The sequence below is a fragment of the Lactuca serriola genome, chromosome 5 (genome assembly GCF_051521515.1).
Source record: "Lactuca serriola cultivar US96UC23 chromosome 5, Lser_US96UC23_V15, whole genome shotgun sequence".
NCBI lineage: Eukaryota > Viridiplantae > Streptophyta > Magnoliopsida > Asterales > Asteraceae > Lactuca > Lactuca serriola.
The window spans coordinates 349,073,716-349,087,067 of record NC_136412.1 but is presented as its reverse complement, the minus strand read 5'-3'; the positions used below and the strand labels follow the sequence as shown (position 1 = coordinate 349,087,067).

Below are 13,352 nucleotides of genomic sequence, written 5' to 3'. Positions count from 1 at the left end.
AATTTCAAATCCAATTAAAACCTAATAAATTATTTCGTTTTTTATGGTGGAAATTGGTGAATCGTCATTCGCCTACCTTCAAATATTTTATAGCTTGGATTACGGCATCCCTCTTCCAAATTATAAAATATTGTGTTGGGTCCTAGCCTTAATATTTCATATTGGGTGTTATATTAAGGACTTTGAATCAACTAACTTGATTTTTTCCCATTATAGATTTCTGGTTCAGACAACTATGATCCTCCCAAATCTCTTGAAGATGGTGTCCCTCAACATCATGTTTCACTTCCTCCACCTCCTCCAATTATTCTCCCTCACCCACAAGTTCTTGAAAAGTTTAAAGTCACTCAATCCCTATTGGCAAGCATAGTCTATGTGTGCTCACATCTTGGAGATAAAGTCACATATTGACAAGCCGGGAGAGTTGGGTGTCAAAGTCTCGTGAAAGTTGGATGTTCAATCACTTTCTTAGTAACATAGTGAGTCTCTTTAGGACTACTATGAGACGGACTATGACATGACCCTTAATGATGTTATCTATTTGCTTGGTGTTGTGGAATCAGCAATGATTTGGAACACCAGTAAATCAAATTTGATTAAAAGAACAACTTCCCAAGTCTACATGGACATTGACAATGGTAGCATTGGATATCTAGAAAAGGATTTCTCTTCCCAATGGAAAGGGATCGGCTATAGTCAACTCGGTTGACCAAATAGTAAAGAGAAAGGCAAATTATGAGATAGTCTCATGTGCCATTACCAAAGGGTCCATGTGTTTTGTTGCCAAAGGAAGGGGCATTGGTTGCGAAGCTGCCCTATTCACCTGAAAGGTCATAAGGTTGATCAAGTCAAGAGGTTTGACTCTACTTCGAGTAAAGTCCACTGTCTAACTCTATTAAGTTCCTATTTGGAGATTCTTATTACATAATGCGAATGGGTCACATGCTGATGTTTTTAAGAATCAAAGAAAAGATAGGAAGCTTAAAGTAAGTATATGTTGATTCTGATTGCAAAGGTGGGTTTCGATCGCATGGTTCGACAATCAGAATTTTGAGCTGTTGCTTAAGAGTCATAATATATTGCTTATGAATAGATAACAACAAAGTTTTCATGTGGATTGTAATGATAAGTTTTTCCGCAAAGTTTTAAAATAGAAGAAAAAAAAGGGGGGTTTAAATTATATTTATTTTAAAAAAAAATATCCTTACAATGGCATCTGTGGAAAATTGTTGCTTATATGTTTCCAGTAATAGCAATATTGGAAAGTGGATTTGATTCTTTCATTTGTGGTAGTGTCTGAATTTACCAAATGCAGAAAGTTTTTCATCACCCAAGTTTCAATTGGACAGAAACTTGGAATCATACAAGTTGTATTGTATGATGAATGAGAATTTTCATCTTTGAAAATTAAGACTAATTCTTTGATCACATGTATATGTGAGTCAATTGAAAGACTAAGGAATTAGGTACACTGGGTGTGCGCTGGTCAAGGTCCACCACAAAGATTGATTTGTCATGATTTACTGAAGATTAGTAAATATGATTATACTTATAAGGTTAAGTATAATTCTGTAACATTGGAAAGGTTACAATGTATGACAACACAAATGAGAAGAATCAAATTAGGCAGAAAGATAAAATTTTCTCAAATCTGAAAGGATGGGAGAGTACTTTAGTATCGTATTTCATGATCATCTTAATGATTATGAAACCATATCACAAATTCATACTCTAAGGACGTCTTAGTGCATTGTTATGGCTAAGAAGAGAGGTCATGAATTGTTGGATTGGTTAAAATAAAGAAGATGAGTCATATTTCGTTCCAAAACAATTCTTAGAGTCATACTCCAAGATTGTAACCTGGAGTGACATAAAGGAAGATTTATTAACACTAGTCAAATGTAAGAGTAAAATGTTTTCTACTCTTGTACATTTGAGATTGGTAAGTTGTGATGTCTTGGATGAGACAAAGACCAACTAAGACCAATTGTGTGAAGTGTTAGTCTTGATAAGAATCCGCACTATACCTTGAATATTTGTTTTGTCAAGGAATGGTTCTTGACTGGGGAAACTTATATGTCAAGGGGACAGTGGGAGCCTTAAAGATCCTGAAAGAAGTTTTCAAGATTTAATCAAGAGTAAAACCTGTAATTTATCACTAGCACACAACTTAAGGTTTGCAACCTATCGTGTTGACATAATTCTTGTTTCTGTACCTACTTCAAATAAGTTGAATTTGCATGTGAGTTATCAGAGTTCAGCTTGGAAGCATTGGTGGGCCTTGTGCTACCAAGGTGACAAGAAACTAAGATTGAACAAGTTTAATCCATGTAAGGCTGAATTTGTCACTAACCTTATCTTGTGATTATGGTTTTGACAAATTCACATGGATAAGAACTCATACACTATAAAATCTAAGTATCATAAGCTTTCTCTCTGATTCATGAAAATGATGGTGAGGAAATGCTTTCACTAAGTAGATATCAATTGTGTTATTTGCATTTTCAAAAGTCGTTAGTGGAGCGCGTGTGGTTCACCGGCACACTAACATGGACTTGTGAGAAATGGCAACGGTCTAAACAATTAAGACTATGATTACGGTATCCCTTTTCATAGTTCTGAAAATTATTTAGACACACATGTGAGCTATCTAAGAAAGGGTGTATGAATCTAAATTTCAGAAGTCCAGCAGATTTCTGAAATATGTCAGAGCTAGTGGGAGCATAAGTGTTATGCTTATAATCATCATGTTAGTGGGAGCATGATTATTACGTTTAGTGTTGCAAGTTAGCAATGTTAATTATAGAAAACAAAGTTTCAATTCGTGAAATTACAGGGGTTGAAAAGTTGTTTTGCTATAATTAAGGGAGAGGAAATTATACTTCGTTTCAATTCTAAAGCTTAGATTGAGATTTTAATCATCTTTAGTCAAGAATATATATATATATATATATATATATATATATATATATATATATATATATGAATTCTATGTTGGAATTGTTCAACTTGAAGAAATTCTATATATATATTGCGTTTTCAAAATTCGATTATGATTACGGCATCCCTCTTCATAGTTAAATTTTGAAAACATGGCAAATAAAAAATATTGTAGCAAAAGACTGGTCTAGTATCATGTCTTTATGTCAAACATCATGAATTGTGTCCCATATGCTTCGGATATAGGATCGATTGCATGTGCTATAATATTCATATTTTCTAAATTTTCCAAATGCTTAAGGCATTGAGAAGGAAAAGTCTAGAATTGGATATGACTAAAGTGATTAAGCAATTGTCGAGGACAAATCTGAGGTTCGCCAAAGATTGGTTGCTCAGGGAAAGTTGGAAGTATGATGTAAGTTGTCGGAAAGGACCATATTGACATATTCTGAAAAAAAGTAACTCTTGTTCGGAAGTGATAGTCAAAATGGGACTATGGAAATGTCTCCATAGGTGGAAGTTATTCAATCTATGTAAGATTAGAAAACCTTAATGCAAGAAGGATGTTCAAAGCAATGTACTTTGAATATGAGACTTCCGTTCCATAGAAGTTGACCTTCTTTGGAATACTCTGTAATGACTGGTGACAAGGTTTTGGTGACTTTGTGCATAATCATTACAAGAGGAACATTGCATAAAAGTTTAAAATCTAACAGTTTTTTTGGTAAATGATAGGAATCGGGGATTCTCACATTTACAATAAGGATTTGGGATTGTGAAATGATTATCAATGGAATCATGTTCAATTGATCTACATCACAATGTGAGGATCATAGACAAACATAGTGTGCATACTTGGAGTATGGCATCACTATTGTTTAGAAAAACAAAGTGTACATGCTAGGAACATGGGACGACTGTTGTTTTTTATTCAAGTCTTAAGTTGATTGTTTGAAACATTATACAATGAATAATGTGTAATCAATATGGTGATAAATAAAAGGTGGTTCTATTTATATTCAAAAGGGTTCTGAGACCATATTGGATTCGATTATTATTGTGTTTCACTTTGCATGTTTTGACTTCCAAAATAGCTAGGTTATTCTTTCCGAATGACTAAGTTATTTAAACACTCCACAGTCGTTCATATGTTGGAAGTAGGTATGAATCAAGACTGTCATGAATCGAGTTTGTAGATGGCTAAATGGGTTTAGTCATAGCAATGGTTGCTACAACATTCATGAGTGCTCATAAGTTATGAGTATTGGAATAAACCCACGCTCACTTGTATCACTTCATGGAATTTATCTCGAGTGATCGTGAGACGGTAATATCATATAAATCTTCAAACCTAGAGATATGAGTTGTTACCTATGAGTTGGTTGTGCATTGATTGCATGTAAACGCATCAGTAACTTGATGTTATAAAATGTGCCTTTGTGTACAATTCAACAAGTAGTAGAACAAGCATATGAGTCGAAGTTTATCTGTTCCTTCTAGAAATAGAAGCGATATCTGGGCCCCTCGATGATTTTGTTGTGACCTATGTACCGGCCGGTCAGAACTAAATTGATGTGTTCGATTAAGTTCTTTGTCAAACAAATCGAAAATTGGGAAACAAACTGCTGGACAATAAGTACGACGTTCCATGTATTTGGCCGGCTGATATCATGAGAACAGATGATTATATGATCACTTATCGAAAATGGCGCTTCATAGTTCAACAGAGTTTTCGAGAGCTACGATTGCTGGTTGGTTCCTGAAGTAACATACACAAATATAGTTATTAGACTTATCCAAGTGGGAGTCTGTTGGATAAGGTGTCTAAGTCCATAACTTATTTGGTACATACTTGACCCGACCCGGCATGGTCCATTTGGGTTGCACTTCACCCAAACGATTTATGGATAATTTTATGAGAATTGTATACTTATGATTTTTTAATATATTATAAGTTATAATATATTAATATGAAGTCATGTTATTTAATTAGTTTTAGTCTTAAATTAATTATGAATTAATTTAGAGATTAAAAAGAAGACTGATTAAATTATGGGCTATTATATTTTATATAGTGTGGGCTAATACTCATTTGTTAATGGGCTAAGCTAATATGGAAGTCCATGGATGGTCCATGGAGCTTTTAACCCATGGATCCTTGGAAAGGAAAAGACATGGGTTATTAGGGTTTCACCCTAACCATGCACACTATATAAAGAAGCATATGATGCAAGAAATGTGACTCTAGTAGTGTGAGACTTAGTGGTGGCCGATTCCACAAGAAAGTATACTACTCTCTCAAAGTTTTCCAAGTGTTTGTGGTGATTTGTGATTCCATTTGAGGCATTCACACTATTGGTGCTTGGCTCTCAAACTCCAAACAATCAACCATCATCAAATGGTATGTATTTCTACTAGTACTTTTATGATTCATAATCCTTATGCTATGCTAGTTAGGAAGAAACCTTGGAAGTTATTATTTGCATGTATTTTAGAAGAAAACATAGATCCAAGGTTTATTAGGGTTGCATGCACACTTAGGAAGTGTTAGATTGCTCAAAACCCAACATGAATTACACTTTGTCGGGTCGATTAAGGCCTTATTTCAATTGTGAAGGGGTCAGCCGGTCATTCTTAGTCCCCTTACGACAATTCACTTACTTTTATTTTAATAATTAAAAATAATAAAAGGGTCTCTTTATCTCTCTCTCTCTCTCTATATATATATATATATATATATATATATATATATATATATATATCAAACTGATAACTTCAACATCTACCACCAACAACATTAGCATTCTCAGGTGGGTCTAAGTCCCGCCAATCACTGTCGTCTTCTTCAAATGACTTTAGCTCTTGTGTATCATCACCTTCATTATCATCTGCTTGAATGAAATTGAATTCAACCGGGCTTAACTTTACCTTATTGCTTCCAACACGTGAGCTATGGGAGGGATCAGTGTCATCCAAACATGTAATATCATCATCTAATGTAATATGTTCATGGTCATCACTTTCATCAAGGAGACAACCATGTGAAGTCACAAACTTATCTTCATGAATCGTCTTCCCAAAACTGTCATTCCTCCTGTGGATCCTGCTTGATTTAACATTACCCCCAATAATGAAAGCACATCATCATCATCACTATTAAGTTGTGAATCATTTGTTCTCACGCTTTTATTATCCAAGCTTCCCCCCTAAAAAACCCTACTTGAGACAGCAAATCCATTTTCGAACTTTTTATTTGTTTCTCCACGTGTAGAAACCCCTGCAACATCGAACATATTTTGATTCCTACCAGAGCTCTTACTCAACTCGACACCATATTCGCCTTCAAAGTATCCATGGCCACAGTCATTCTTTAACCATCGATGAGGCTATTTCGATTCGTGTTCTTGCCTCTTTTTGAAGATCTCCCGCTTCCCAATTTCTTCTCGACCTTTCCACTTCCAAAAGTCTCTTCGGTTCTAAATTCACAATGATTCGGAGGAGAGGGTTCATTCATCCCCACGAGCTACGGGACTGGAGGGTCCAACGAGCTATGACCGGACGTAAGGGTCCAACGAGCTACGGGACTGGAGGGTCCACTGAGACACATCGACCGGAGGGTCGTATTATAGCCTCGAGCGGCGTATGTGCTGTATGTGGTATTTTGGGGAACTCACTAAGTATTTATGCTTACAGTTGTTGTGTTATGTGTTTCAGGTACTAGTGATGAGCGCGGGAAGGCGCCGACATGATTCGTACACACACACGCATTGGAGTTTTTGTAGAGATTCTGGGGAGATGTTTTGTGATAATAACTTTTGATACAATGTGTTTGACATTATTTATGAATGAATGAATGTTTTAAAAATAGAAAATTATTTTGAAAATTTTACGTCGTTACACACTGTGGTGTCAGACACTGCTAATATGCAAAATAGCAAAAAATTGTGAAAGATAAACAATTTCAAAGGCTAACATAGAGATCAACTTGTAGTTGGAATCATTTATCCAAGAAGTTTCAAAGGTATTAATCCCTATAAACAAAAATAAGAAATTTGTTGTTATTTTTATTTCCAAATATGTTGCTTGTTGGAAATCTATTTTACCATTTGCTCCATGGAATTATCATCATAAATGATTAATGAAAATGATGGTAGCAATTTCAATATCCAGATCATGCAAACCTTAATCAGACATATTGGAAAAAGTATTCAAATGAAATCGAGAAACAAACTAATATAAAAAAAATCCAATTCAGTCAGAATTCTTAATTTCAGATAAAAACGTAATTAACACATTACTTTTCAGACATAAAATCCCCAATTTAGAATGCATACTTGAGACGTTTGGATGTGTTACATACAAAAAACTAATATTGGCATTTCCACGTACAGTTGGAATGCATAATTCTAATTAGTATCATATAACTAACCACACATCACCAACTTTAAGTGGCAGCGATGAATTCCTTAATAACTTAAAATAAAAAATAGAACCATATAAGTTGTCTTCCAATCGTGTATAAGGGATCAACTATTGAAATTACTTGATGTGGAAGTTACTTTAAATAAAATGGATATTCAATGTAAATAATATCTAACCTTTGTTAGGGAATTCAGAAATATCAGTCAATCTTAAAGAGAGAAAGTTAATCAATTTAAAGTAACTTCCACATCAAGTAATACATGCCCAACATTAGAATTATTGTGTATATGATGTGGTCGAAGTTCTTGAAGGGAGAAAACAACATGACGTTAGAAGGGAATAAGAGTCGGTGGATGAATGGTGAAGCGTGGGTGGAAGATCCAATCCAATTTAATTGGAAAACAAAGTATACGGATGCATTGTTTTATTGAAGCGGTGGAGGCGGTTCGAAAACCATGAAAAAGGTGAATGTTAGAGTATACGGTATGGGCAACGAGAAGTGCTATTTTTGCTGATGTGACACCTCATAACCTAGTCATAACAAGATGAACAACACCCCTCCTTCTTGTTAAGAGGATGTTATGGGATATCTTGTTGTGATGAGCACAAGAAGCAATGAAAAGTTTAATTGGTTGTTGCCCTTTATCAACCAATCAAATCATTTTATTTCTTTCTCTCTCTACTTCTTAACATGTTATAACATGGGGAACATCATTTTCCCCTTGGTGTTATGATGGTGTTATAGACGAGGTGACATATGAACTTGATGTTATAACGTGACCCATACCTAATGCTCTTAGGGTACGTTATGTCGGTCGAAGGTACGGTATGTGGCGTTGATAGAAGTGGTTAATTTTTTTAACATAGCTTGCCAAGCTTGGAAGACTTTATTTCACGAATATATTTTCTTTTTCATAAATTTTTATTAATTATTATATATAATCAATATATATATTAAGGCTATGTTTGGCGGACTAGCTGAAAAGCTAGCTGATGGCTGAAAAACTAGCTGTTAAATAAAAAACTAACTGATAGCTGAAAAGTTAGCTGATAAAAAATAATGTTTGGTAAAACTAGCTGAAAAGCTAGCTGAAATATATAAAATTACATAAAAAGACATGTAAGAATATATGTTTCTATAATTAATTAAGGGGCATATTTGGAAAATTTTAAAAAAATTTCTAAAAAGATAGTCTAAGTAGCTTTTCAAAAAGCTAGTTTATCAGCTAATTTTTGGCTTACCAAACACGACAAAAAAAAAACTCGGAAAATAAACTAGTGCTAGTCAGTCCGACAATATCTTTCACAAAAGCATGCCCACCTTAAGTGAGATGGATTCCTATCTTTCGTAAGGCATTTTAGCCTCCTTTTTGAAACCGTTAAACTTACGCGGGTTTTGTTACGATTGTCGAAATACACTCGGTTTTCTACAAACCCTAGAAATCAACGACTGATCTTGACATTGTCGTCTGATGGCTATGGCAGGTTTGTATAGGAGAGTTCTTCCATCACCTCCTGCTATTGATTTCGCTTCTCCCGAAGGGAAGGTGGGTTCTTTACTCCTATCGTTTTGCCATCTGTGCTCGATTAGGTTTTTGAGTTTAATGAATTTGTCTTGCTGTTTTGAAACTAGTTTATTTTGCTCCTTTTAGTTTTTGTTTCGATCGTGTAAATTAGTATGTGGATATTAGTTTGATTTTAAAAAGGTCGAATGTCGACTAAATGGGTGTATGGATTGTGTAAGAAGACGTACTATGTTTAAAGTTCAAAAAAATCGAGATACATTATGACTCAGTAACGCTCTTACATCAAAAGAACTAATCTTCGACTTCAAATTATTTTTGCATTTAACTTTATAACAAGTGTTACAAGTAGAATACGTTTGATTTTAATTTGCAGAAATTATGTTACCATTTTTCATTTGGTAAGGACTAGGTTTGACTAAAAGATCCGAAATGTAGATCTTCTTCTCGGAAGGAATTCCTTGTACTGTTCACTACATCTGATTGCATTTCAACTAAAGACTTATCAAAATAGTCTTTCAGGAGTGCTTTTAGCACTCTTGTTATGGTACTAGTAGCGAGATGTTAGCCATGGCCATTTTAATCTAACTAAGCAAAATTTTCTGGTGAAGAGTGCATTGTTGCCTTAACCACTACTTTTGCCTGCTTGTTTCTTGCAACTAATCTCCATACTTGCTCTACATTTGCAGCAATTGTTCATAGAAGCTATACAAGGTGGAACCATGGAAGGCTTTTTTAAGTTAATCTCTTACTTTCAGACACAATCAGAACCTGCATATTGTGGATTAGCTACCCTAGCTATGGTCTTGAATGCACTATCTATTGATCCAGGAAGAAAATGGAAAGGTAATCTGTATCCTTGATTTGGAAAATTCTGATTATCTAAGAAAGTAATAGATAAATAAGGGTATATAAATAATTTCACTCTTATATTTTGATAATCAGTTCTGTTGCAGGTCCTTGGAGATGGTTTGATGAGTCTATGCTGGATTGCTGTGAGCCTCTGGAAAAGGTTAAAGCTGAAGGCATTTCTTTTGGGAAAGTTGTATGTTTGGCTCATTGTTCTGGAGCCAAAGTTGAAGCTTTTCGCACAAATCAAAGCAATATTGATGACTTTCGCAAGCATGTAATCTCATGTTCCACTTCTGATGATTGTCATTTGATCTCATCGTACAACAGAGGGACTTTTAAACAGGCTAGTTTTAACTTTAATCTCTAGTGTCTATTGTTGGATATGATAATATGATATGATGAAAGTCATTTCTTTATTATGCAGACAGGTAGTGGGCACTTTTCACCAATTGGTGGTTATCATGCAGGAAGGGACATGGTGTTAGTTTTGGATGTTGCTCGTTTTAAGTATCCTCCTCATTGGGTCCCACTAACACTCCTATGGGAAGCCATGGATACCATCGATGACTCAAGTGGATTTCGTAGAGGGTAAATAATAAAACTTTAATAAGAATGAAATTGTAGTAGATCTTGTGTTCATGGATAATTTCTTGTTCTTTCTCAGATTCATGCTCATATCCAGGCTTCATCGATCACCAGCACTTCTGTACACCTTGGTTTGTTCATGTGATTAAATAGTGAATGTGAATGTGATCTTAGTGTGTTGTGTATATAATATTGGGCATCTTTGTTGCAGAGCTGTAAGCATGAGAGCTGGATCAAGATTGCTGAGTATTTGGTTGAAGATGTTCCAAAATTGTTAAGTTGTAAGGATGTGAAAGATGTGAAAGATGTTCTTGCAATTGTTTTCAATTCTCTTCCATCAAAGTTTCTTGAATTCATCAAGTGGGTTGCTGAAGTTAGGAGAAGAGAAGATGCTGGTCAAACCCTAAGTCCAGAAGAAAAAGAAAGACTTGGTGTTAAGGTATCTTGTAAAAAACAAAACAACCAACACCTTAATAGTATGTGTGTTCATACTTGATACTATAACATAACATTGTATATTGTTCTATGTAGGAAGAGATCTTGAAACAAGTACAAGAGATTCGTCTACATAAACACGTAACAGATTTTCTGTTAACTGGGAAATCAAGAGAGAAAGAGTCTCCATGTTTACGTAAAGAATCCTGTTTGACTGATATTGCAGATAGTCTGTGTTGTCAGGGTGCAGTGTTTCTAGAAGGAAACAGTAATGGATTTTGTTGTCAGAAAACATGTGTAAAAAGCAATGGAGATGTACAAGTGGATGTGCTTGTTCCTTCATCTTTAGAAATGCACCCTGCAACTAATGATGTCCTCACTGTGCTTTTACTGGCATTGCCACCACAAACATGGTTTGGGATCAAACATGAGAAGCTTCTGCAGGACATAAGTAGCCTTGTTTCAATAGATAGTCTTCCTACTCTGCTTCAAGAAGAGGTATCCCCCATATTCTCTTTGTATGTTGTTAAGTAGCTCACATTAAGGGGTTAAATCAGACATTTTAAGTTATAGTTTTGTAATGAGAATTAGGGCTATTGATCACGAGATTTCATTTATGGCATTTATATACACAATGACATTGCAGATTATGCATTTGCGTGGTCAACTCTATATTCTCAAGCGATGCAAAGATGAAGAAACAGAGGAAGATTTCGGTGCGCCACTCATTTAACTTACTTTAGAAGGTCAGATTGGGCTTTTTGCAGAACCAGATTCAACAAAAGTTGAAAAGGTCAGATATTTGATAACTAAAAAAGGATACAAGTTGGGTCTCATCAAAATTGGATTTTAATATTATAATTTTTTTTCAAAAATATTAGATTATTATTATTACTATTGTTATAGTTTATTAAACTAAAAAAATAATAATAGTTGTTGATGTGCCAATGGATCGTATACATAAAATTTAACTGTTGGGTTTGGAACACAAATAAATTGTAACCTATGGAATGCCTATATATGATATGATGGTGGATATGGGAATTTCAATGGGCATATGTTATTAAAATAACTATTATTTGTAAATATTACAATGTTTTGGTCCCTAGATATCGAATAACGGCTATGACATGTCCATATTGAAATGATGAAAATATGTGTGTGTAGAGTAGATGGGGTTTAGTAATTCACTCACATATATTCTTTTTAATAAATAATCATATCGAGCTCAAAAGTGTTGATTATTTATATAGGCCAAGTCAATCTTGAAAATTAAGTGTTGATCGAGTTTAGGGCTGACAATATTCAATTTAACTCAACTCGATGTGTGCATGTATATATCTGTGAGCACGTTCAAATAAGAACGCTAATTCTCGTGATAACGTAGGAATATATATTTTTATATGGATATCAATTATCAATGTTTACAACACAAAACTGATAAAGTTTGTTATATTTGTTTTTTTTTTCTTCTGAAAAAAATAATGAAACTTTAATTAGTGAATATTTTTATTCCTTGGTTAAGGGTATTATTTTTTTACTTTCAGATTTTATTTTAAAAAATTAAACTAAACTTATCAAATGCATCACTGTTGATTATTGGATATTATTGTATTCACCAATGAACTTTAAGAGATTCTTTTTCTGAAAAAAGAATAACAAACATAACAAAAAAATTTAGTTTTTATATTTTATAAATAGCCATCCATGGAATAAACAAATAAAATTGCACTTTTTGTAGTTTTTTACGCGACATAATTTTTTTTCTAAATATGCCCATACATATTTAGTGGTGCACATGCATGTTATGTGGAGTGTGGACAACTCTCGGATTGCATTGTATTAAAGTGACACGATATGTCAAAGAAATTATGAAGGCAATTCCAAATGGCAAATGATAACTTTTTCTTTAGAGACAACGTTTCGTCGACAATAATTTGAATGTTAAAATAAAATCTTTTATTATAAAGTTGTTCTTCTGTGCCGTCGTTTTCACATTTTCATACAAACTAATAATAAGATAATATAAGAATTAATTCAAGTTAAATTTGAATATATATATATATATATATATATATATATATATATATATATATATATATATATATATATATATAAAAGTTCATTTGAGACCATTCTAATTTTATGAGACTGTGAGACCAAATCTAAAAATAATTTTAAAATGCAAAATAAGTGGAAAAATCCAAAAATTCTTTTTTTTTAAATATTATTTTTGGAACTTGAATTAATTAAAAAAAATAAAAAAAATTCCGTTTTTTTTTTAAATACGTTACACTGACATATTCTAAAAAATAATTTTAAAATGCAGAATAAATGGAAAAATCTAAAAATTCTTTTTTTAAATATTATTTTCGGAACTTGAATTAACTAAAAAAAATAAAAATAAAATAAAAATAAATTTTATTTTTTTTTGAAAAATACATGAAATATTCTAATAGAATATAACACTGACATATTCTAAAAAATAATTTTAAAATACAGAATAAATGGAAAAATCTAAAAATTCTTTTTTTAAATATTATTTTCGGAACTTGAATTAACTAAAAAAAAATAAAAATAAATAAAAATAAATTC

General features: G+C 33.2%; 1 protein-coding gene across 2 annotated transcripts; it reads left to right on the top strand.

The window, feature by feature from the left end:
- The first annotated feature begins 8,702 nt into the window (after positions 1 to 8,702).
- On the top strand, positions 8,703 to 11,807 carry LOC145055540 (glutathione gamma-glutamylcysteinyltransferase 1-like). Of its 2 annotated transcripts, XM_079003896.1 has the most exons (8): positions 8,703 to 8,909; positions 9,575 to 9,731; positions 9,842 to 10,080; positions 10,162 to 10,325; positions 10,402 to 10,453; positions 10,534 to 10,761; positions 10,854 to 11,255; positions 11,404 to 11,807. In XM_079003896.1, exons 1-8 carry the CDS (start codon positions 8,835 to 8,837, stop codon positions 11,488 to 11,490), a joined length of 1,404 nt encoding a protein of 467 aa, XP_078860022.1. In that variant the 5' UTR covers positions 8,703 to 8,834; the 3' UTR covers positions 11,491 to 11,807. The 2 variants fall into 2 exon arrangements, with proteins under 2 accessions (XP_078860022.1, XP_078860023.1); XM_079003897.1 differs by lacking the exon at positions 8,703 to 8,909 and having other exon boundaries at positions 9,594 to 9,731; positions 9,831 to 10,080.
- The last annotated feature ends 1,545 nt before the right edge of the window (positions 11,808 to 13,352 follow it).

Bases quoted from the DNA above. Each gene is read 5' to 3' on its own strand.
- LOC145055540 (XM_079003896.1), top strand. From the start codon at position 8,835: ATGGCTATGGCAGGTTTGTATAGGAGAGTTCTTCCATCACCTCCTGCT. The intron at 8,910-9,574 runs GTGGGTTCTTTA...CTACATTTGCAG, and splicing joins TCGCTTCTCCCGAAGGGAAG to CAATTGTTCATAGAAGCTAT. The intron at 10,762-10,853 runs GTATCTTGTAAA...TGTTCTATGTAG, and splicing joins AAGAAAGACTTGGTGTTAAG to GAAGAGATCTTGAAACAAGT.